This window comes from Mauremys mutica, chromosome 1 (assembly GCF_020497125.1).
Source record: "Mauremys mutica isolate MM-2020 ecotype Southern chromosome 1, ASM2049712v1, whole genome shotgun sequence".
Classification (NCBI taxonomy): domain Eukaryota; kingdom Metazoa; phylum Chordata; order Testudines; family Geoemydidae; genus Mauremys; species Mauremys mutica.
Window position 1 is genome coordinate 265,934,829 of NC_059072.1, and position 22,580 is coordinate 265,957,408.

Consider the following 22,580-nt stretch of genomic DNA (forward strand, 5'->3'; position numbering starts at 1 on the left):
GTGCCAGAAGTTTTTCCCCTAGCAGTACCCATAGGGGGGAGCACCCTCCCTCCCGTGGCCCCTGGAGTGGCGCCTGCCTGGCGCTGTGTAAGGGGAGCTGTGCACTCCCCCCACCCTCAGTTCCTTCTTGCCAGACAATTCCAACAGAGGGGAAGGAGGGTGGGATGTGGAATAGACACGAGCAACGCATCTTGAAGAACACCAGTTATGGAAAAGGTAACTGTCTTTTCTCCTTCGAGTGATTGCTCATGTGTATTCCACAATAGGTGATTCCAAGCTATATCTGTTGGAGGTTGGGGGTCGCTGGTCCCTGGTCTGGGGGATGATCGCATAGTGCGAGGTGAACGTGAGAACCGAAGACCACATGGCGGCCCTACAAATGTCCTGGATGGGAGCTACAAAGGTAGCCGATGAGGCCTGTGCCAGAGTCAAGTGTGCCCTCACAATGGGTGGCGAGGGAACACCCACCAGTTCATAACAGGAATGGATGCACAAAGTGATCCAATTGGACAGCTTCTGAGTAGAAATCGGCTGGCCCCTAACGTGCTCAGTTGAGGCGACGAATAGTTGCGAGGACTTTCTGAATGGCTTAGTCCACTCGAGGTAGAAAGCCAGAGCTTGTCGCACATCACACGTGTGGAGACGGTGCTCCTCCCTGGACGCATGAGGCTTGGGGCAGAGGACCAGTAGAAAAATGTCCTGACCCATGTGGTAGACCACCTTCAGGAGGAATGTGGGGTGTGGGCGGAGCTGGACCTTGTCCTTATGAAAGACCATATACGGCGGCTCGGAGGTCATGGCCCTGAGCTCCAAGACTCGCCTGGCCGATGTTATTGCAACCAGGAAGGCCACCTTCCACAAAAGGTGAGACCCAGGAGCACGTGGCCAGTGGTTCAAACTGGGGCCCCATAGGATGAGCCAACTCCAGGTTTAGGTCCCACTGTGGGACTAGGGGTCTAGAATACGGAAAAAGACAGTCCAAACCCCTAAGAAACCGGCCAGTCATAGCATGGGAAAATATCGTGTGCCCTTGCACCGGCCGATGGAAGGCCGATATGGCTGCCAGGTGCACCCTGATTGACGAGGGTCCTGGGTCCTCCAGTGGAGGGAGGTAATCAAGGATAAGCTGGATCAGGGCGGTCACCGGGGAGACGCCCTGGTCCGCCGCCCACCTAGAAAATTGGGACCACTTCGCCAAATAAGCATGGTGAATGGAAGACCATCTACTTTTGAGGACGACGCGCTGAACCTGGTCCGAGCACGTCTGTTCCTCTCCACCTAACCACTGAGCAGCCACGCCGTGAGGTGAAGAGCCGCAAGGTTGGGGTGGAGGAGGCGGCCCTGGTCCTGAGAGAGCAGGTCCAGATGAAGCAGTAACGGCCACGGCGGAGCTACTGTCAGGCCCGCGAGGGTACCATACCAATGCTGCCTGGCCCATGCTAGGGCAATCTGGAGGACCCGGGCCTTGTCCAACTTTAGCTTCCTCAGGACCCTGCTGATTAGGGGGTACGGGGGAAAGGTGTAGAGAAGCCGGCCTGACCAGGACAGGAGAAAGGCATTGCAGATAGCGCCCTTCCCTAGGATCCCCCAGAGCAGAACTGGGGGCATTGCTGGTTCTGCCGAGTCGTGATTAGGTCCACTTGGGGAGTTCCCCACCTTCAGAAGAACTGGTGGGCCACTTCCAGGTGGAGGGACCACTCGTGTTGCGAGGGAAACAGTCTCCCTTGTTATTAGGGTCAGTCTTAACCAGGGAGACTCTACCACCAGTGGGAATCAAGGACTCCGGAAGAAGTCTCTCTCCTATCCCATCCACTTGTCATGGTTTTCCCAACAGCATCACAGGTGGAGCCAGATCCAACCTTTTCATTGTCTGGAGAATTGGATGTACTGGGGGAACCAGCTTCATCTCCGCCTAAAGAGATACGCCCAGACAGAAGATTGAGAGCTTCCTTGAACCAGCCTTGGCCAGACTAACAGGGACCTCCTCCTCAGGACTGGTGTACCCAATGCCGAGAGAGAGAGAGGGACTTTTGATCCCTCACATTGGCCTTTTTGGGGTGCATGGGGCCCTTATGCATGGTACCTGGAATCTGTGCAATCCAACAGGGAATTTTACCACCCCTCTCCTCCAAGGTGTCAACGAGAACCTTCCCTTGAGCCCATGGAAGGAGAAAGACTAACGAGATCAGCTGGTACCACTGGCACTAACTGGGTATCATCCTCATCACCAAATGAAGTGGTTGCTCCAGCCTCACTGTTTCCCCCAAACAGTCATAGACAATCTCAAGACCTGTTATGGAGAGTAGCAGAAGAGCTCCAAATCTCCTTAAAGGAAGTCCAGGATTTTCAACTCAAGCGTCTGGGATATCCTACAGCCTACAAGATCCAGTCAGATTACACTCCAGGTAAATGAAGGCATACTAGAATGGACAAGAGCTATATGGCACACTCTGGTTACCTGTGCCCCTATCCCCAAGAGGGCAAGAAAACAATATTTTGTCCTGACTAAAGGACTTCTTGTTCATTCACCGGGCACCACCTAAGTCACCCTTTGAACCACTAACTACATGTTCCATATCTCACCTGTCAGTGAAGGTCAGATAGGTGAACTTGGGACCCTGTTGGCCAATCCACAAAACACAGTATTCCATGAGGACAAAGTCTCACTCCAGCTATACCCAAAGTTCACTCCTAAGATTGTTTAGAAATTCATGTAAACCAGTCAATGCACTAACCTGTGTTTTTCTTGAACCCCTATGCTTATAGCCAGGAGAGGAGACTTTATTCCCTCAACATGCGATGAGCATTGGCATTTTGCCTGCTAAGAATGAAACTGATCAGAAAGTCACCTAGACTGTTCATTGCCATAGCAGAATGAGTTTGAGGACAAACTTTATCCTCTCAGAAAATCTCTAAGTGGATCTCTGGCTGTGTCCTACTCTGTTATCAGTTAACAACTTCCTCGCCCACATGGACAAGGACTCACTCTATGAGGGCACAGACATACTCAGTAGCATTGCTTCAAGGAGTGCCCCTGCTTGAGATTTGCAGGGCAGCTTTATGGAGTTCAATCCACACATTGACAAGATATTATGCCTTGATCCAAGACTCCTCTGTTGACATTTTCTTTAGGACAGTGGTTCTCCAAGCACTATACCACCTGCATCTTGGCACTCTTTTCCTCTGAGTACTGCTTGTCAGTCAGCAACAATAGAATACACACAGGACCAACACTCAAAGAAGAAAGAAAAGTTGCTTACCTTATTGTAACGAGTTCTTTGAAATGTGTGGTCCCTATCTTTATCCCACTACCCACTCTCCTTTCCCTCTCCTTCGGATCACATCAGGATTCACAATAGAGAAGGAACTGGAGAGGCAGTTGGTCCACCCTACTCCTTATGCCTTCAGTTCGGAGCACAGGGAGAACGGAGTTAGGTGCCAACCAGCAAAAACTGCTTGAAAGAATTCTCCAGCTCCTGGGTCATGGAACGTATGCATACCCACAGTGGAATGCAGATGGGGACCATGTATCTCGAAGAACTGTAGTTACAATACAGTAAGTAACTCCTTTATGAGAAGACATGTTTGCAGTAAGTTCAAATTGTCTATTTGTCATTACTTGTAAGGTTTTGACATTTTACTGTTATATCATATTAGAAAAAATTGTCAATTAAAAAGAACACATGCCTACCTTCTGAACTACAAATCTTTTAGGGATACTTGCAGGATGTAAACATACATTTACTAGATGTTTTTTCTTGTCAAGGTTATTATTTCAGTAAGTCAGTTGATCGCTGATGTCGTTGGAATTGGAGGAACTAGATTTCAGCAATCTCTTTCCATCATTAACAACTGTGCCAACAGTGACAGACTTATTAAGGTTAGTACTGACTTTTTCATACTGAATAAAGGCTTCCAGAGTTTGTTTGAAAATAGTTCCCTAACGTCTTCTAATATTCTATCACTTAGATTATGAAAGGAATAAAAAATACACAATTCTTAAACTTTTTTTAAAATTTATTTTAGCATACTACATTCTCTTCTGACGTAAAGGATTTGACAAAGCGGATTCGGACAGTCTTAATGGCTACTGCTCAAATGAAGGAGCACGAGAATGATCCAGAAATGCTTGTGGATCTCCAGTACAGTTTGGCAAAGTCTTATGCCAGCACGCCTGAACTCAGGAAGACGTGGCTAGACAGCATGGCAAGAATTCATGTTAAAAATGGGGATCTTTCAGAGGTAGCAGACGAAAAGCAAAATATATTAGCTGCTTAATCAATGTGCTTGTTTTTCCCTCAGCATTTCCCATGCTAGATAACCATTGTGTTAACAGCTGTCATAGCTTTCCGTGCTGCTCATAAAAATTAGTAAATTGCCATGGTCTCTGACTCTATGTAATACATATGTAAAACTGTCATAGCATGATGTAATATTAAGGCAGGAATGTTCTGCATGAGCTACAGGAGGCATGCTCTCTAGTTAGAGATGCCCCTCACTTATCAGTATCTTACAGCCTTAATGTAATTGAAGCCTTCCAACAACTGCTATTTAAGTTTGTTTCTAAATTAGTTGTACATAATTCTAGTTTTGAGTGTTCGCAGAAAATTTATGTATTTAAAATAAATGTCTCTGTTTTTTTTTCACAACAAAATGCTATCTGATACCACCATTCTCTTGTGAAAATATGTATTTCTAGTATGTTAGGAAAAAACAATTGAATATGCTTTGATCAATGTAAATGAATATATTTAATTAGCATATAGAATGTGTTTCAGCTCTTCCTTCTCAGTGACACAAAATGATCATCTTTGAATGCTCGCTCATGTCCATTTCATGTTAGGTGTGCATGCACTGCATGCGCAGTCATCTGAGATTTTTTCCTTCTGTGGTATCCATCCAGTGCCCTCTGGTGCCATGCGCTCATGTGCTGGTATAAGGGGCCCGACCAGCTCTGTACCCTCTCACTTCCTTCCTACCACCCATGACAGTCGCTGGAACAGCAACTCCTGCTTTGGCAGACTCTTATTCAGTGGTCTTACTTTAGTCCTTTTCCTTTGTTTCTCTATCTCAGTTCTTTATTTTCTCAGTTTGGACTGTTGTAGTTAGTTAGTTGGCATGTCTCACCCTGTTAGCGGAGTTTCATCTGCTCCCAGTGTTGGGGCATGCCTTTGTCCCCAGATTTCAAGCCCAGTGCCTCCTGCAGCAAACCCATGCCTGTGAGTGACCTGCACTCCAGTTGTCTGAAGTGCCTCGGAGAGAACTCATATCAGGAACCCCTGCCAGATCTGTCTGGACTTCAAGCCCCGTACAAAGAAGGACAGGGAGGCCAGGCTGAAGTCCCTCTTGATGGAGGCAGCAGTCCGTCCCTCATCAGAGCCGAGCCAGTTCAACTCAGCAACCAGTACCTCTGCATCAGTGTGGAGTGCACCTCCTGCCGTGAGAGTGCCTCAGCACCGTTCTTCTTCACTGGTGCCGAAGAAAAAACATAAGATGCAGCTGGCCAAGAGGGGATGTTCCCCAACTGTGAAGCGAATCAAGCATGGGGAGTGCAGTGGAGTGTGACCTGAGTCTGGCCACTCTTCTGCCACTGCTCCATGGGTGGCAGTGTCGACTCCACCTCTTAGGCAGGCTCCGTTAAGTCCTGTCCCTGGTCATCCTTTGGCACTGGAAGGGCAGTGCAGCACCAGCAGGATCATGGTGCCGTCTACCCTGGATGTGGCCAAGGACCTGCTGGCACTGTCGGTATCGCTGTTGCTGACCGTACAAGAGTCAGTGGTGTCGGTGGCGGGAAGTAGAAGGGAGCATGTGGCCTTGGGCTCCCATTTGGTACCGGCCTCATCAGTACCATCTAGAGGGAAACAGTCTCTGCTTGCCTTGATGCAGGCCTTCCCACCTCAGCACCATTCCCAAGCACTGCTGGGTACCACCCCTCCATGATCTTTGGAGAAAAGTTTGTCATAGGAGTCAGAAGCAGAGTCATATTGCCACTCGAGGAACCATTGCCAGTTTCCACCTGGGCAGCCCTATCAGTTAGTGGATCAGGACACAGGGGTACTGCTGAGTACTTGGCACAGTGGGCACTGGTCTGTGCAGATGCAGTGGCCATTTTAGAACCTATGGGGGTTTCCCCTGATGCCAGGCCCTCTTCCAGATGCTGTACTTCGTAGTCTCGGAAAGAAGAGCGCCTCTGTCCCTATGACCGGCACCCGACCTGGATTCTGGTACCGAGCCTCAAAACCTATATCTATGGGACCCGGTCAGTGCAGAAGGAGAGGAAGAGGACCCCCTGCTGGTGCAGGCCTCTTCCTCCTCCTCCTTGGATGAGGCAGTGTCTGTGGCACATGTATTTCCCCCCTTGCGACAACTGGCTTTGAAAAGAATGGCTTTGAATTTTGGGCTGGAAGTGGAGGTAGTCAAAAAGTCCTCCCACAGCCTGGTCGATACCTTGACTGCTGCGGGCTCATCAAAGGTGGCCCACTCTCTCAATGAGGCCATGATGGGACTAGTTAAAGCCCTTGGCAAGCCCCATCCTCCGTACCTCCCACGGCAAAAAGGGCCAAAAAGAAGTACTTTGTTCCCACTCAAGGCTACAAGTACTTGTACTTCTTTCCCCCTCCAGGGTCCCTGTTGCTATTGGTGGCCAATAAGGGGGACAGACAGTATCAGCAAGGAGCGACCCCCCAAGCAAAGGATGCAACGAGACTAGACCTTTTTGGCAGAAAGGCTTATTATGCAGTGGGTCTACAGCTCTGCATCTCCAACCAGCAGGCATTGCTGGGGAGATACGATTTTAATGTTTGGGATTCGATGATGAAGTTCAAGGGCTCTCTTCCCCAGAAGTCAAGATAGGAGTTCTCCACACTGGTGAAGGAAGGGATGTCTGTGACCGGGGTCTCCCTACAGGTTTGGTACAGGCCTCCTGGCAGATACGGTTGCTAGATCCATGGCTTCTGCAGTGATCGTGCGTATATGCTCTTGGCTCCAGTCCTCAGGTCTGCCAACAGAGGTTCAACAGTCCATCCAGGATCTTCTGTTTGAAGGCACTTCTCCCTTCTCTGAGCAAACAGATGTGAAGGTTTGCAGCCTGAAGGATTCTAGAGCCACTCTCAAATCTCTGGGTCTGTGCTCTGGCGCCTTTGAGGAAACACTTCAGTCCTCAACAACTGGTTTGCTTCTCACATCACTAGCTGTTTAAGAAGCGAAATGGGTTATAAATGCAGACAACTGTCCCAACTTGCTTCAACCGGGCCCTCACAGATACTCAGGAGGCTCCAAGCAGATCTTTTGATGGGGTGCCCAAGGGAGTTATACCAGTTCTCGTACCAGATCCTGCCCCCATTTTTTTTTCAGACCATCTCTCCGGCTTCAGCCTTGTGTGGTCCCTCATTACCTCGGACTGCTGGACACTGACAATGGTGGAGCAAGATTACACTCTCCAGTTTGTTTCTATCCCTCCCTTCCCCATCCCTTTTCAGGGACCCTTCTCACAGGTTTTAGCCCAGGAGCTGCAAGCCTTCCTCCGGATAGGGGCCGTGCAGGAGATACCTCAGAGCTTGAGAGGAAAAGGGTTCTACTCCTGTTATTTCCTAATCCCGAAGGCCAAAGGGGGTCTCAGATATATCCTAGACCTGCGTTTCCTTACACTTATCTCAAGAAACTGACGTTCCGCATGGTCTCCCTAGCCTCCATTATTCCTTCCCTGGATACAGGTGATTGGTGCACCACCCTCAGTTTAAGACACCTATTTTCACATCTCCATATTTCGGGCCACAGAAGATTTCTCAGGTTTGTCATGAACCAGATCCATTATCTGTCGACAGCCCCTCAGGTATTCATGAAATGCATGGCAGAAGGCAAATGGTGCAATTCTACCCTAACCTCGACAACTGGCTGGTCAAGGGCCGATCCAAGGCCCAGGTGAGAGCCAGCATCAGTCTGATCCAAGCTACCTTCCCAGCACTGGGCCAGCTGATAAACGAGCAGAAGTCAACCTTCATCCCCGTTCAGAGGATAGAGTTTATTGGTATGGTGCTTGATTCCACCCGGGCCAGAGCCTTCCTCCCAGAGGCATGCTTCCAGATAATGTCAAAACAACATTAACCCTGAGGACCCCAGAATTCCTGCTATTCTGGATTTTCTGCATGGTGGTGTGGACGAGGATCTTCAGCCTAGTACGTAGTATGCAAGTGTCAGCCGTAAGTAGTGTCTTGAAAACTGGGTGCTTGAATTCTTCAGCAGATGATCTTCAAATCTCAAGTTCTCAAGAGCAATCAGACTGACTAGACCCACAGTTCAGACTTTTCTTTCCTAAATGGGTCCTCACATTATGCTAAAAGCCCTGACTGCCCAACCCTTTGAACACATGATGTCAGTCATATCTTTCTGTGTATCCATTCAAACCTGTTTTCTGGTCACTATCATGTCTGCAAAACAAGTCTCTGAGATTGCAGCTTTATTCATGCAGTAATCACATTGTGTATTAGATGATGATGGGTGGTATTGAGGACTTCAGAGTCTTTCTTACCAAAGGTAAGCTTCTTTTTCAGTGCCTCACAGGTCTGTCCAAAGCCACAGCGTACTACAGAAAAGCTATAGCATAATTTGTTCATAGAGTCTAAAGATATATATCTGGCATGCTTAACAAGAAGGTCAGGCTCTTTGTTTGTCCCCTTTCACCCAAAGTACCAAAGACTTGGGGCATCCAAATTATTTTTCGCTGGATCGCTCAAGTTAAGAGTCATATAAGGCATCATGTGAACCTGCTCCTAATGGAATCAAGACACACTCCATGGGTCTATGGCAAGATTGTGGACAGAAAGAGAGCTTGTGCCTTCGCTGAAAAAATCCGTACGGCAGCAATTTGGTCATCTCCTACCTTTATGAGACACTATAAAACAGTATAGACTTTCTGTCCTTTGTAGAGTCCTCCTTTGGCTGTAAAGTGCTTCATGAGGTGATTCAGAAAGAAATACCTTGTCATTTTGATATTTAATTTCATGGGGAATCTTTTCCTATCTTTCTTTATCCCTCTCTATTTATTTTCACTGCTCATTTCTTTCCATCCATCTCAGAAGTGTGGGAGATGCTTGGCTGCAGAATGGGAAATTTCTTATCTGATAACTTCCTTTCTGCTAGCAGCATGTCTCACAGTCCTAATCTCTCTGTATGGCTTATTACCCAAGTAATTAAATTTAATTTTATATTTACAGTTTGTAGGCCAGATAGCCTACTGTCCATAGCTTATGATTAGCATTGAAGTTATTAATACTAGTCATATTCTGAAAGTTTTTTGACACAGCTTTGGAATGAATTATTTGGGAGCAAGCCAATGAAGGGGATGTGACCAGCCCATAGGCTGTGTTACATTAAACCACCTGTAGAACTGGAGAGAAAAGGGGAACAGCCTATAAATCCTATTATTCTGGGAGATTCTATTATCAGAAAAGAAATTTCTCATTCCTGTTCTGCTTCTTGATTGTTAAATTAAGTTCTTGTTGACATGAGACTTGCTTCTTCTATTAAACGTATTTAAATCAAAGAACTAGGTATCCAGTCTTAGTTATGGCACATTCAGATTTTCTGTTCACGTAGATAGGAGTGTGTGTGTGTGTGTGTGTGTGTGTGTGTGTGTGAATAATTGCAGGATTAGGACTTGTATCTTCTGCCTTGCGTTTAAAATTTGTGCCTCCTCTAGCTTTTAAAAATGTGTATGTTTTCTGTATATGTAAATTATTTGTGTTAGAAGTTCCATTATAATTACCATTTGTAACATTTTTACTATTTCTATTATGCTTTAGGCAGCAATGTGCTATGTCCATGTAGCAGCACTGGTGGCAGAATATTTGACTCGCAAAGGTATGAATTTAAACTCCCCCATGACTACTTTAATATTTTTTTTATATTCATTATAGTTTGAGATTAACAAAAAACATTGATTTGTCTGAGAGACAGGTTGGGTGGGTTATTGCTCACTAAGGGGAAAAATCTGCTATTAGATACATGTATATGCCTCCCAAGGAAGTCAAAGTTATATCTCTGTATTTAAGGGCAGAAATTGGGTTTTAAGATAGCAACTATCTAAACCAAGCTTTCAGAAAAGAAAAAGTCTCCATGGCTACTGCCTCAACCCGCATTCCCATTCAGCCTAACTGCTGAAGTTAGTTCTTTTCTAAACATGCAAAGAGCAGTAAGCATTATTATTCACCAAACAAAAGAGGCCAAAATAAATGCAAGTATATGTCCCTTAGGTTTTTTGGGGCACTTCCTTGAAGATTTATTATGCGAGCCACTTAATTTTAGAAGTGCTCAAAGACTTGTCTAGAGATTGTGTACCAGCAGCTGTCTGAAGGAAAAGGGGTTTTGATCACTCTCAAGTTTTTTCCTGCTTTCAATCTAAAGGGAGAAACCACTTATAACTGGAAAGACTCCAAAGTTCCCAGCCAATAGTGTCCTGATACATTTGTAAGATTCCTATGAAAAGGTAGGGGGCAGAATTTCCTGTTTCCTGGAGGACTGGGTTACATCGACCACAGGCAAGTGGGTCAAGGACACAGTGAGTCAGAGATACTCCCTCATGTGACAGGCTCTACCCCATCTGTTCTTCATCCAGCTCCCCATCTCTAACAACCCTGTAGAAGTGCAATCTGATCCAGAACAAGATATCTCATCTTTTAGATATGAGACTATTAGAGAGCATTCCTCAGAAGAAAAATTCTCAAGGTTCTTCTCCACCGTCTTCATTGTTCAGAAGTGCATTGTGGAGGGGGGGAATTTAAGCCATTCTTCTTCTTCTTCTTCTTCTTCTTCGAGAAATGGCCCTGTGGGTGCTCCACTTTTAGGTGTTTGAGTGCCCCTGAGCTTCTAGTCAGAGATTTAAGGTAGCGGTGTCCTGGTTGGCCACACACGCACTTGTGCTGCTCTGAGTGCGTATCACGCACATGCAGCCAACCGACCCCCAGTTCCTTCTTTGCCGCCGTTGGCTTCGGTCGGAACAACAGCAGCGCCTCAGAATACTCTTCCTCAGAATACTTTTTCCTTTCCTTTTTGCCCGAAATTACCCTTTCCTGTTGACTATCAATACCAGTCTCTGATGGTCACTCCCAGTGTGTTTGCTGCCTGGGGGAGACTCACGTTATGCGAAAGCCACCACTACAAAAAGTTAACAGCAAGGACCAGAAAGGCTAAGGAACTCCACCTCAGACTGATGCTTATGGAGAAATTCCTGTGTCCTGCCTCTGACCCTGAGCAGGGGACCTCTCCCCACCAGCTCACTCACTCCCCAACTGCCATGTCAGACATCAGAGTCTCCTCTAAGACGAGCACAAAGGACCCAGCCCCCATGAAAACAAAGAAGCGGTCTCACTCCTCCCCCCAGGGAGAATTACAATGCAAAAAGCGGTCTCCGACCACTAAATTCGCCCCGGTATCGTCGGCACGCAGAGCCTCAGACTGTGTGGCACCGGGTTCCTCCAGTGCAGAGGCATCCCAAGGAGCAAAAGACCTGATGCGATCTAGCTCTTAAGACAGGCAGCCATGGCAAAAAAGACGGTTACTCCCCTTTTGTAACTGTTGTTCTTCGAGATGTGTTGCTCATATCTATTCCAGTTAGGTGCACGCACGTGCTGCATGCACGTATGTCGGAAACTTTTCCCTAGCAGCTACTCATCGGGCCGGCTCTGGAGCCCCCTGGAGTGGCACCAATATGGTGCTCTATATATGACCCTGCCGACCCGACCCCCCCTTCAGTTCCTTCTTGCCAGCTACTCCGACAGACGGGAAGTTGGGGGAGAATGGAATAGATATGAGCCACACATCTCAAAGAACAACAGTTACAAAAGGTGAGTAACGGTCTTTTCTTCTTCGAGTGCTTGCTCATATCAATTCCAGTTAGGTGACTCCCAAGCCTTACCTCGGAGATGGGGTCGGAGTCAAGGTATTGCAGACTGAAGAATCGCTCTGCTGAAGGGCGCATCATCACGAGATTGATGGACTATGGCGTAGCGGGACATGAAGGTGTGCACTGAAGCCCATGTGGCAGCCCTGCAGATTTCCTGGAGAGGTACATGTGCCAAGAAGGCTGCAGAGGAGACTTGCGCTCTCGTGGAGTGAGCCATAACAGCAGGCGGAGGAACATTCGCCAAATTATAACAAGCACGAATACACGCGGTGATCCCTGAAGATATCCACTGGGAAGAAACCACACCTTTCATTTGCTCCGCTATGGCGATGAACAACTGGGTTGTCTTGCAGAAAGGTTTGGTTCAATCTATGTAGAAGGCGAGCACTCTTCTAACATCCAGTGAATGCAGCTGCTGCTCTTGAAGGTTAGCATGTGGTTTTGGGAAGAAAACTGGCAGGAAAATGTCCTGGCTGACGTGGAAACGGGATACAACTTTTGGTAGGAAAGCTGGGTGAGGCCTCAGCTGGACTTTGTCGTTATAGAAAATGGTATACGGTGGATCACACGTGAGAGCCCATAGCTCAGAAACACGTCGTGCTGAGGTAATGTCCACTCGGAAGGCGACCTTCCAGGAAAGGTAGAGGAGCGAGCAGGAAGCTAGCAGCTCGAAAGGGGGACCCATAAGACAGGAAAGGACTAGCTTAAAGTCCCATTCCGGTACAGGGGGCTTCATTGGGGGGTAGATTTTTTCCAGGCCTTTCAGGAAATGTCCCACAATGGGGTGTGCAAACACGGAACTCCCGTCAGCGCCCGGGTGGAATGCCGAGATGGCCATGAGGTGGACCTTAAGCAATCCAAATGCTAGATTTTGGCCCTTCAAGTGTAGTAGGTAGTCCAGGATGCACGGAATTGAAGTTTGGAGGGGAAGTACCTGCCGTTGAGCGCATCAAATGGAAAACCTTTTCCATTTTGCTTCATACATAATCCTGGTAGAAGGTTTGTGGCTTTCCAGGAGCACCTGTCTCACCAAGTCTGAACAGTCGTGCTCAGCATGGTACAGCCACGGATCCTCCAACCTATGAGATGGAGAGATGGAAGGTCCGGATGGAGGAGACAACTGTGGTTCTTTGAGATGAGGTCGAGGGCGAGAGGTAGATGCAGCAGGGCCTGGATCGAGAGGCCAAGCTGGGACCACCAGTATAACGTCCCCCTTGTCCCTGCAGACCTTGATGAGCACCTTGTGGACTAGGGGCAAAGGCGTAAAGTAATTGGCTGGACCACGGGATCAGGAAAGCATCTGCGATCGAGCCCAGGCTCTGACCTCAGAAGGAACATAAGGTTGGGCATTTCCTGTTGGTCTGCGAAGCGAACAGATTGATTTGGGGAAATCCCCAGCTGCAGAAAATGGAGTGAATAATGTCCGGACAAATCGACCATTCGTGCATAAGGAAGCGACTGCTCAAGCTGTCTGCCAGCACGTTCTGAACACCTGGCAGGTCTGAAGCTTGGAGAAGGATGGAGTGGGCTAAACAGAATTCCCACAGGAGAAGGGCTTCCTGACAAAGAGGAGATTACCGGGCTCCCCCTTGGCCGTGGTGGTGTCCGTCAGCACTGCTACAAACTGTTTTGTAAGTGGGGCAGGAATGCTTGGCACGCGAGGCGGATAGCCCTGAGTTCTTTGATATAGATATGCAGGGACAGTTCTTCTACCTGCCATAAACCCTGAGTTGTCAGGCTCCCGAGGTGCACTCCCCAGCCCAGCGCGGACACGTCCATTACCAGGGTCAGAGTGGGCTGGGGAGGGTGGAATGGGACTCGGGCGCCCACCATGTGGGGGTCCAGCCACCAACACACGGAATCGATGGTACGCCTCGGAACGGTGAGCACCATGTCTAGACTGTCGTGGCCCAGGCAATACAAGGACGCCAACCATGCCTGTAGGGGCCTGAGCCTCAACCTGGCATGTTGTACCATGTAAGTGCAGGACACCATGTGACCCAGAAACTTGAGACACTGCCTCGCTGTGGTAGTGGGAAAGTTGCACAGACCATCAGTTATGTGTGCAAGGGCTAGCCGTCGGGCCTCTGGGAGGAATGTTCTTGCTTGATTTGTATCGAGGACTGCCCCAATAAACTCTGTTGTTCCGGTTGGGGTGAGAACAGATTTGTTGACGTTCAAAATGATGCCCAAGCGGTCGAACGTCTCTCTGACCATTTGCACCTGAGAATCTACCTGCGGGCGAGATCGGCCTTGTATGAGCCAGTCGTCCAAATACGGGTAGACATGTATGTGATGGCGGTGAAGAAAAGCTGCCACAACCGCCATGCATTTGGTGAAGAGCTGTGAACTGAGAGTGTGTCTTGTTCTCCACGAACCGAAGAAAGCATCTGTGAGACAGAGTGATTGAAATGTGAAAGTAAGCATCCTTCATATGGAGGGCGGCATACCAGTCTCCCAGATCCAGGGCGGGAATGATCGTGCTCAGGGAGACCATGTGGAACTTCAGATTGACGATATATCTGTGGAGCTCCCTGAGGCCCAGAATGGGCCGTAGGCCTCCTTTTGCCTGGGAGATGAGGAAGTAACGTGAGTAGAAACCCTTGCCTCTGAGCTCCTGAGGCACCTCCTCCATGGCTCCTAGAGCAAGGAGGGACTGTGCCTCCTGAATAAGGAGTTTCTCGTGAGAAGGGTCCCTGAAGAGGGATGAGCAAGGGGGGTGGGAAAGTGGGGTGGAACAGAGGTGGATAGAATATCCCGCCTCTACCGTGCGGAGGACCCATAAGTCCGATGTAATAAGGGACCATGCACAGTAGAAATGGGTTAGATGGTTCAGAAAGGGAGGAGAACTGACCGGGTTGTGGACTGGTAATCTGTCCTTGTGTGCATCTTCAAAAGGTGCGCTTAAGGCCCGGAGGGGACTTTGGCTTGAACAGCTTTCTCTGAGTTGCCAGTGTGTGTGTGCCTAAAGATTTAATGGTGTTGCGCAAATCTTTCAGGGTATGCAGTCTCGAGTTGGTCTGTTCGGCGAACAGGCCTTGGTGGTCAAACTGAAGGTCCTGGATGGTTTGTTGTACTTCAGGAGGGAGACCCGAGGACTGGAGCCAGGCATTTCATCGCATAGCGATGCCAGATGCCAGCGTGTACGCTGCTGCATCCACGGCATCGAGTAAGCCTTGAAGAGAGGTGCGGGCCAGTAGTCTGCCTTCCTCGGCAATGGCCCCTAGCTCCGTGCATGACTCGGATGGAAGAAGCTCCTGGAACTTTTGAATACCAGACCAAGAGTTGTAATTGTATCTGCTAAGGGTCGCGAGTTGATTAGCGATCCGAAGGGAAAGACCACCGGTGGAATAAACCTTTCTCCCAAAGAGATCCAGGCATTTTGCATCCTTTGATTTAGGGGTGGGCCCCTGCTGACCCTGCCTTTCTTTCTCATTTACCGCATCCACCACCAGGGAACATGGGATGGGATGGATAAAGAGGTATTCATACCCCTTCGTGGGGACAAAGTATTTCCTTTCAGCTCCCTTGGCCGTGGGGGGAATGGAGGCTAGAGTTTGGCAGACTGTTCTGGCATTGGATTGAATGGTTTTAATTACTGGCAAAGCTACGCTAGAAGGCCCTTCTGGTGCCAGGATGTCCACCATAGGGTCCTCATCCTCTACAACCTCCTCCACTTCATGTTCAGGGCCACCTGCCGGGGAATCTCCTGCAGTGCCCTGAAGTCCATAGGAGGTGGGCTGGCTGTGGACATGCCCGCCACAGCCTTGTCAGGGGAGGACGAGGAAGATGCTATCGGGAGGACCAGGTCTGAAACAGCCCCTTGGTCTGTTGAGTCCGGATCCTCCTGAGCACTGGGGGTAGCTTCCACCTGGCGTGGAGCTGGTTCCAGAGTTTATGCTGGGTCCGGAGGTGAGCAGCTGAGGGTTGCCTCAGGAAGACAGGGCCCCAAATGTGATGGCAAGCGGGGGGGGTGCAGCGGCCTGGGCCTGGTGGTATGCCCAAAGGGTCCAGAATTGCCACTGGGGTTGCCAGTGGGGCACTGAGGTGCCATATCCAAGACTTCCTGGGCCTGATTGAGGTACATCCGAAGCTCCTGATGCCCTATCCGACCTAAGGGAGGGAGACTGGGAGCGTGACAGCCAAGGGGCAGTGCGCGAGTGCACCAAGGAAGGCACTGCATCCCCTGATGAGCGGGATGGGTGCTGCAGGGAGTAGCGAGATTCGTGCAGTGATCGGCGTCAATATGGAGAGTGGTGCTGTGAGGTCAAGGGTGCTGAGAAGTTGGATCTCGCCTTGAAGGAGAGCGAGCGGCATTGAGAGAGTGACCAGGACCGGTGCCATAATGAGCGGTACTGAGCGGGAGACCAGTGCTAAGCAGGAGACTGGTGCCATGATGAGGAGCAGTGCCAAGCCGGAGATCTGCGCTGTGCCGGAGAGCGGTGCCGCAAAGGGGAGCGGTGCTGCGGACGACAGCTTGGGGAGGAGTGGTGCCATGACAAGAGCGATGCGCAGAATGATGTTGAATCAACCAGTGCCGCGAGGTGTCAGAGTACGATCTAGACCTCGAGCGGGACCACGACCTGTCAGCCGACGACCACCTCAAGCGGGAATGGCTCCGAGGATCAGTGCCGTGAGTTAGACCGGCGCATAGCATACATGCAGTGCCAGGACTCGGAACAGCGCCAGGACTCAGAGCGGCGCAGTGATGCTGGCCTGGGGGCAGACTGTCCAAACATTCCTGGTTTGCCCCTCGACTGTACCGGGGCTCGGGCTGGTGGAGGCCTCGAGACCAGGGACACAGACGCAGTCATTTCAATGATCCCTCTAGCGGCCTCAAAGGTATCCTGGGTGGAGGGCAGCGTGACCTCCTCCACTTGCAGGGCTACTTGGGAGACCAAGGGCCCATGCGGGCTGAGACCTAGTGGAGGATCTGTTGATCTTAGGGGCATGGTCCGTACCCTGTCCTGCCGGGGCCGCAGTGTCCGCTTCAGGCCTCTGAGGAGGACTTCCCATTGACTGCTTTTTACGGGCAGCTGGGGAGTGGGAGCTGTGCGGGGAGGAACGCTTCTGAGCCCTGGGAGATCGTTGACCCCTAGGAGGGCGTGCCGAGTCCTTTTGCGGTGCTGTAGGTGGCACTGCTGGAGGAGCGCTCCACACCGAGGCGCTTGGGCCCGAATCTTGTGAAAAGCAGAGAGCAGACTCCATAAGGAGTTACTTCAAGTGAATGTCACTTTCCTTTCTTGTGCAGGGTTTAAACACTTTGCAGATTTTACACTTGCAGGCCTGGTGGGCCTGTCCCAGACACCAGAGACAGGAGTCATGGAGATCGCCCGTGGGCATAGGCTTGCCGCAGGAGGTGCAGGGTTTGAAGCCTTGGGACTGCATGCCCTGGAGTCCTGTGGGGCACTCATTGAAGGAGAAGACTCCCCCAACTGTTATAAACTATACTTAACACTAGATAACGACTAATAATTAACTAACAATGGTAACTATATACAAAGAGATAGCTAGGGAGTAGTGGAGCATTTGATAACAAGAGACCACTGTTCAAACAACCATCACTGGCGGGAACTGAAGTGGGGTCGGGCTGGCAGGGTCATATATAGAGCACCATATTGGTACCACTCCAGGGGGCTCCACAGCCAGCCCGACGGGTAGCTGCTAGGGAAGTTTCCAACATCCATGCATGTGGCGCGTGCACACCTAACTGGAATTGATGTGAGTGAGCACTCAAGAAGAACAAAGCCTGTTCCCCTCACAGCTTAGAGAGCTGAAGTCCTTGGCACAGAGCAGTGCTGTGGCGCCACCTGCTGTTCCTAGTTATTACAGCAAGCCCACAGCAGAAGCACAGATGCTGATTAACCACTGTGTGCCTCCTATGCCTGCTTTTAACTTCCTGGTGCCGCAGCATTTCGTTAGCCAGGCAGACCGGGTTGTTGCCTCCACCTCGGGCACTCCTCTCTTCAGCACAGATTGCACCCAGGCCAGACCAGCCAGTCACGGCTACACCTGCTGGCTTAGCCCCTCCTCTCTCAAGCGATGAGGCAGATGAAGTGACTGTAGGGATGAGCACTGTACAGGGCTCAAGATATTCAGCCCTCCAACTAATCCAGGTCCAGAACACCAAGATCTACTTCACTGGTTACCCCAGCCTCCCCTGAAGTTGCCAGGGAGGAGCATGAGGCCAATGAGGACTTAATAGAGGGTGACATCCTCCCTCCTACCCATATTTCTTCATCGTCCCCGGAGGACACAATCATGCCTCCCCCCACACCGGGGGATGACTTTAAATCTTTCCAAGATCTATTCAAGCATGTGGCTGATTCCCTAGGCATCTGCTTAGAAGAGCTGCCAGAGACGCAGCATAAGCTCACTGACATTCTCCATGCCTCTTCTGTGGCCAAGATTGCATTGCCTATTAATTCTTCCATTATGGACCGGGCAAAAACAGTCTGGCAGACACCGGCCATGGCCCCATCTTCTTGTAAACGTTCAGACAAGAAGTATTATGTGCCAGCAAAAGGGGCTGAGTTTCTCTTCACTCACCCTAGCCCAACTCACTGGTTGTGGAAGCAGTTAATCAAAGGCCTGGTCTACACTAAGGGGGGGGGGATCGAACTAAGGTACGCAAGTTCAGCTACGCGAATAGCGTAGCTGAACTCGAACTACCTTAGTTCGAAGTACTCACCCGTCCAGATGCCGCGGGATCGAAGTCCACGGCTCCCCCGTCGACTCCGCCACCGCCGTTCGCGGTAGTGGAGTTCCGGAGTCGACGGGAGCGCGTTCGCAGTTCGATATATCGTGTCTAGATTAGACGCGATATATCGAACTCCGAGAAGTCGAACACTAGCCGCCGACCCGGACGGTAAGTATAGACATACCCAAAGGGGAAAACACCATCTGGCTCGTACCACCCCTTACGACAAAGACTGGAAACGCCTTGACTTGTCTGGTAGAAAGGCCTATTCTTCAGCGACTCTTCAGTTACACATCGCTAACTACTCCACGCTATTAGCCAAATACACTCACAACATTTTTGCACAGATGTCTACGTTTATTGAGCATCTCCCAACAGACAAAAAAGAACAATACAAAGCGAGCATCTCAGAAGGTTCCCTGATTGCCAGGATGGCCTTGCAGGCATCATTGGATTCTGAAGACATGGCAACTCACTCCATTGCCACATCAGTAGCCATGCGGAGGGCCTCTTGGCTCCACCTTTCCAGCTTCCCCAAGGGAATCCAGGACATGATCAAGGACTTACCTTTTGAGGGACAGAAACTCCTTGTGGACACTACAGATGCAGCCTTGCATATACTGAAGGACTCCCATGCCACGCTGGAAACCTTGGGAATTCACGTACCTGATAACAAAAAGAAACAGGGCGCATTTTACACCCAGCATTTCCATACTGTTCTATATACCCAGCTGCAGAGACAGTACTACCAACGTTGCAAACAACGTCAGCCAAGACGATGACGGACACTGGGGCAATCCACCATATCCAAACTATCTACTTCTAGACAGGCATTTTGAAGTGTTTATCGAGGGCATGAGAACCCCTCAAATTCCATTGCCACAACCATCTCCCGATTCCAGTCCATTTGGAGACCACCTAACACCTTTCTATATGGTCTGGGCAACCATTACATCAGACAAATGGGTTCTGGAAATTATACGCTAGTGTTATTCCATCCCCTTCACCTCTATTCCCCCAACCCACCCACCCCTTCCCCATCCCTCTTCAGGGACCCTTCTCACGAGCACCTACTACAGCAGGAAATAAATCACCTGCAACTCGGTGCTGTAGAACCTGTACCTCCCAAACGCAGGAGGACTGGGTTTTATTCACACTATTTTCTCACCCAAAAGAAAACGGGTAGCTGGAGGCCCATATTGGACTTGCGCAAGCTAAACAAGTTTATCAAAACTTCAGCGTTTCAAGATGGTTACCCTTGCAACCATAATCCTGGCACTGGAGAAGGGAGATTGGCTCTCAGCCTTCGACTTCCAGGATGCTTATTTCCATGTTATCATACATCCTGCACACAGAAGGTTTCTTCATTTCACAATAGGCAACCTACACTTCCAGTACAAAGTGCTCCCATTCGGACATTCCACAGCCCCACGAGTTTTCTCTAAAGTCCTCGCTGTGGTCGCAGCCCATCATTGCGGACGGGGTAATTATATTCCCCTACCTGGATGATTGCCTGCTGAAAGTTTCTACATACCAACAGGCGGCGGCATTTTGGCAGCAGGGGGCCCTTTAATCGTTCCGGGTCTTTGGCGGCATTTTGGTGGCGGGGAGCGACTGAAGGGCTCCCCGCCGCCAAAATGCCGACGACGATGACTCAGAGCGCCGCCCAGTGAATACAAGCTCCCCCGCTTTGCCCCAGGCCCCCTGAATCCTCTGGGCAGCCCTGCCTCCTTCCCTCTGCTTCGGAGTGTCTCTTCAATTCTCTGCAACAGAGAAGGAACTGGGGGACGGTTGGCTGCGCACACACAATATCCACTCAGAGCAGCACGAGCTGGCTGCAGTGCGTGCATGGCTACCCAGGGCACTGCTACCTTAAATCTCTGACTAGAAGCGCAGGGGCACTCAGACACCTAAAAGTGGAGCACTCAGAGACAACCATCTCGAACATCTGCACAGGTGAGTAACCTTCTCTTCTTAGCCTCAAAAGGCTCAACAAATGGATGAAAAAATGGAAGTGTTGGATGTGTCATCCTTGTACCAAGGGGATTTTCTGATTTCAGTGGATCTGGTGGATGGATACCTCCGTATTCCTCTCAAACTGAGCTACCACATATTCCTAAGATTTGCTTACAGCAGGAAGCATCAGTATCAGATGCTCCCATTTGGCCTGTCCTTGGTACTCAGGGTCTTTACAAAGATGCTGGAGGTAATCATAGCCAGACTCAGACTGCATGGTATCCACTTGTATCCCTTCCTGGATGATATCTTGATCAGAGCTTATGAAGGCTGATTCCTCACTCTGGCACTTCGAGTGCAGAAGGTGGGGGCCTGCAAGGACTCTAAAAATTAATACTGGCCACTCCAGGCTTGTATTAAATTCCCAAGGTTACAGCTTTTCTCTGACCTTGGATTGGTAGATGCTGCCACCACCCAAGTGCAAAACCCCTTTGAGAATCCAGGAAGGCACACTTGGGAATTTCTTTCTGTGGGTACGCTCAAGCCCTTTCACACACACCCTCCAGGGAAGAGCTGAGAAAGAAGGGGGGAAAAAAAGGGAAATCAGCTGTTGCCACCAGCTAATTAAACAACATGTGCACAAACCTCTTCAGACACAAAAATCCAATTCTGTTCTTAAAAAAAAACAGTAAATTTTATTAAAAAAGCAAAAGGAAGAAAATACATCTGGGAACTTAGGCTACTGCTAAATTTAAAAAGAGCAACTACAAGGATTAAGCATCAAGAATAGCTTTCTTGAGGTCCAGCTTAAAAGTTACAAGTAAAACAAAAGCACCTGGGGTTAGCACAGAGGAATCCACAAGCCATAAAGAATTAAAAGGGATAAACATAATCCTAGACATTTCCTGATCTACTTACATATCTGGGGTTTTAGATTAGTAGTTTCTAGGTATGATACTGATGATTTTTCATACCTGTCCAAAGCTTCTCACAGCGAACTGCTCCCTGTCTGCTTCTCCCTGAGAACAACAACAGACCGACAAAAGGGGGAGTCTTGTTTCAATTTTTACAAGTTCTACCCTTCCCATTGGCTCTTTTGGCCATGTGCCCACTCACTTCGTTTTACCTATGCATAGCAGTGAGACTTTTTAACCCTTTACAGGTAGAGAAATTAGAGAACAGCTACTAAGAGGGATTTTATAGCTACTGGCTGGTTGGGTGCCCATAAAAGGGAACTACCCCCACCTTCATTTATCACACGCCCCTCAAATCACAGACGGTGTTGTTCTTCCTTCATTTTGTCTGAGCTCTGGTCTACATTACCATTACCAACTTATGTTGGTACAGCTACATCACTTGGGTGTGGAAAATGCACACTCCTGTGCAAAAAGTTATACTGACCTAACCCCTACAGTAGACAGTGCTATGTCAACAGGAGGGCTTCTCCTGTCAACATAGCTACTGCCTCTCCGGGAGGTGGAGTACCTATGCTGACAGGAGAAGATCTCCCATCAGTGTAGGTAGCATCTTCACTAAGCACTGGCCACAACATCGCACTGAGAAGAGGTGGCACACCTTAGAGCTCAGAAAATCTACCTCATATATATACAGAATTCATGACAAGATCAGGTGTCGTATTTATATCTTTCCACCCCAAATACCAATGACTCCGAGTTTTCAAGTTCTCCACTGCTAAATGGATTACGCTGTGCATTAAGACATACAAGGCATCGGAGATTGTGGCCCCAAAAGGGGTCATGGCATGCTTCATGAGATCCCTGGCGACCTCATGGGCAGAAAAAGCAAATGCATATACAGTATGTCAAAAATTTGCAAGGCACCCACCTGGTCAGCAGCTAGTCCCTCTATCAAGCACTGTAAGATGGCCTTCCTGTCATCTCCAGAGACTTTGTTTGGCAGGAAGGTGTTGCAGGTGGTGGCCCAGCAATAATATTGCCCTTTGAGTAAATCTTATAATGAGTAGGGATACTATCTCTTTTTTTCTCTTCTTTCTAACCTTTTCTA

General features: G+C 49.2%; 1 protein-coding gene across 1 annotated transcript in view; it reads left to right on the forward strand.

The window, feature by feature from the left end:
* Positions 1 to 22,580, forward strand: part of DOCK9 (dedicator of cytokinesis 9) — a 309,382-nt gene that overhangs the window by 246,037 nt on the left and 40,765 nt on the right. Inside the window, exons 42-44 of the mRNA XM_045009174.1 lie at positions 3,767 to 3,880; positions 4,027 to 4,242; positions 9,801 to 9,858. Coding sequence (XP_044865109.1) covers positions 3,767 to 3,880; positions 4,027 to 4,242; positions 9,801 to 9,858 — 388 coding nt within the window. The remainder of the gene's footprint in view (positions 1 to 3,766; positions 3,881 to 4,026; positions 4,243 to 9,800; positions 9,859 to 22,580) is intronic.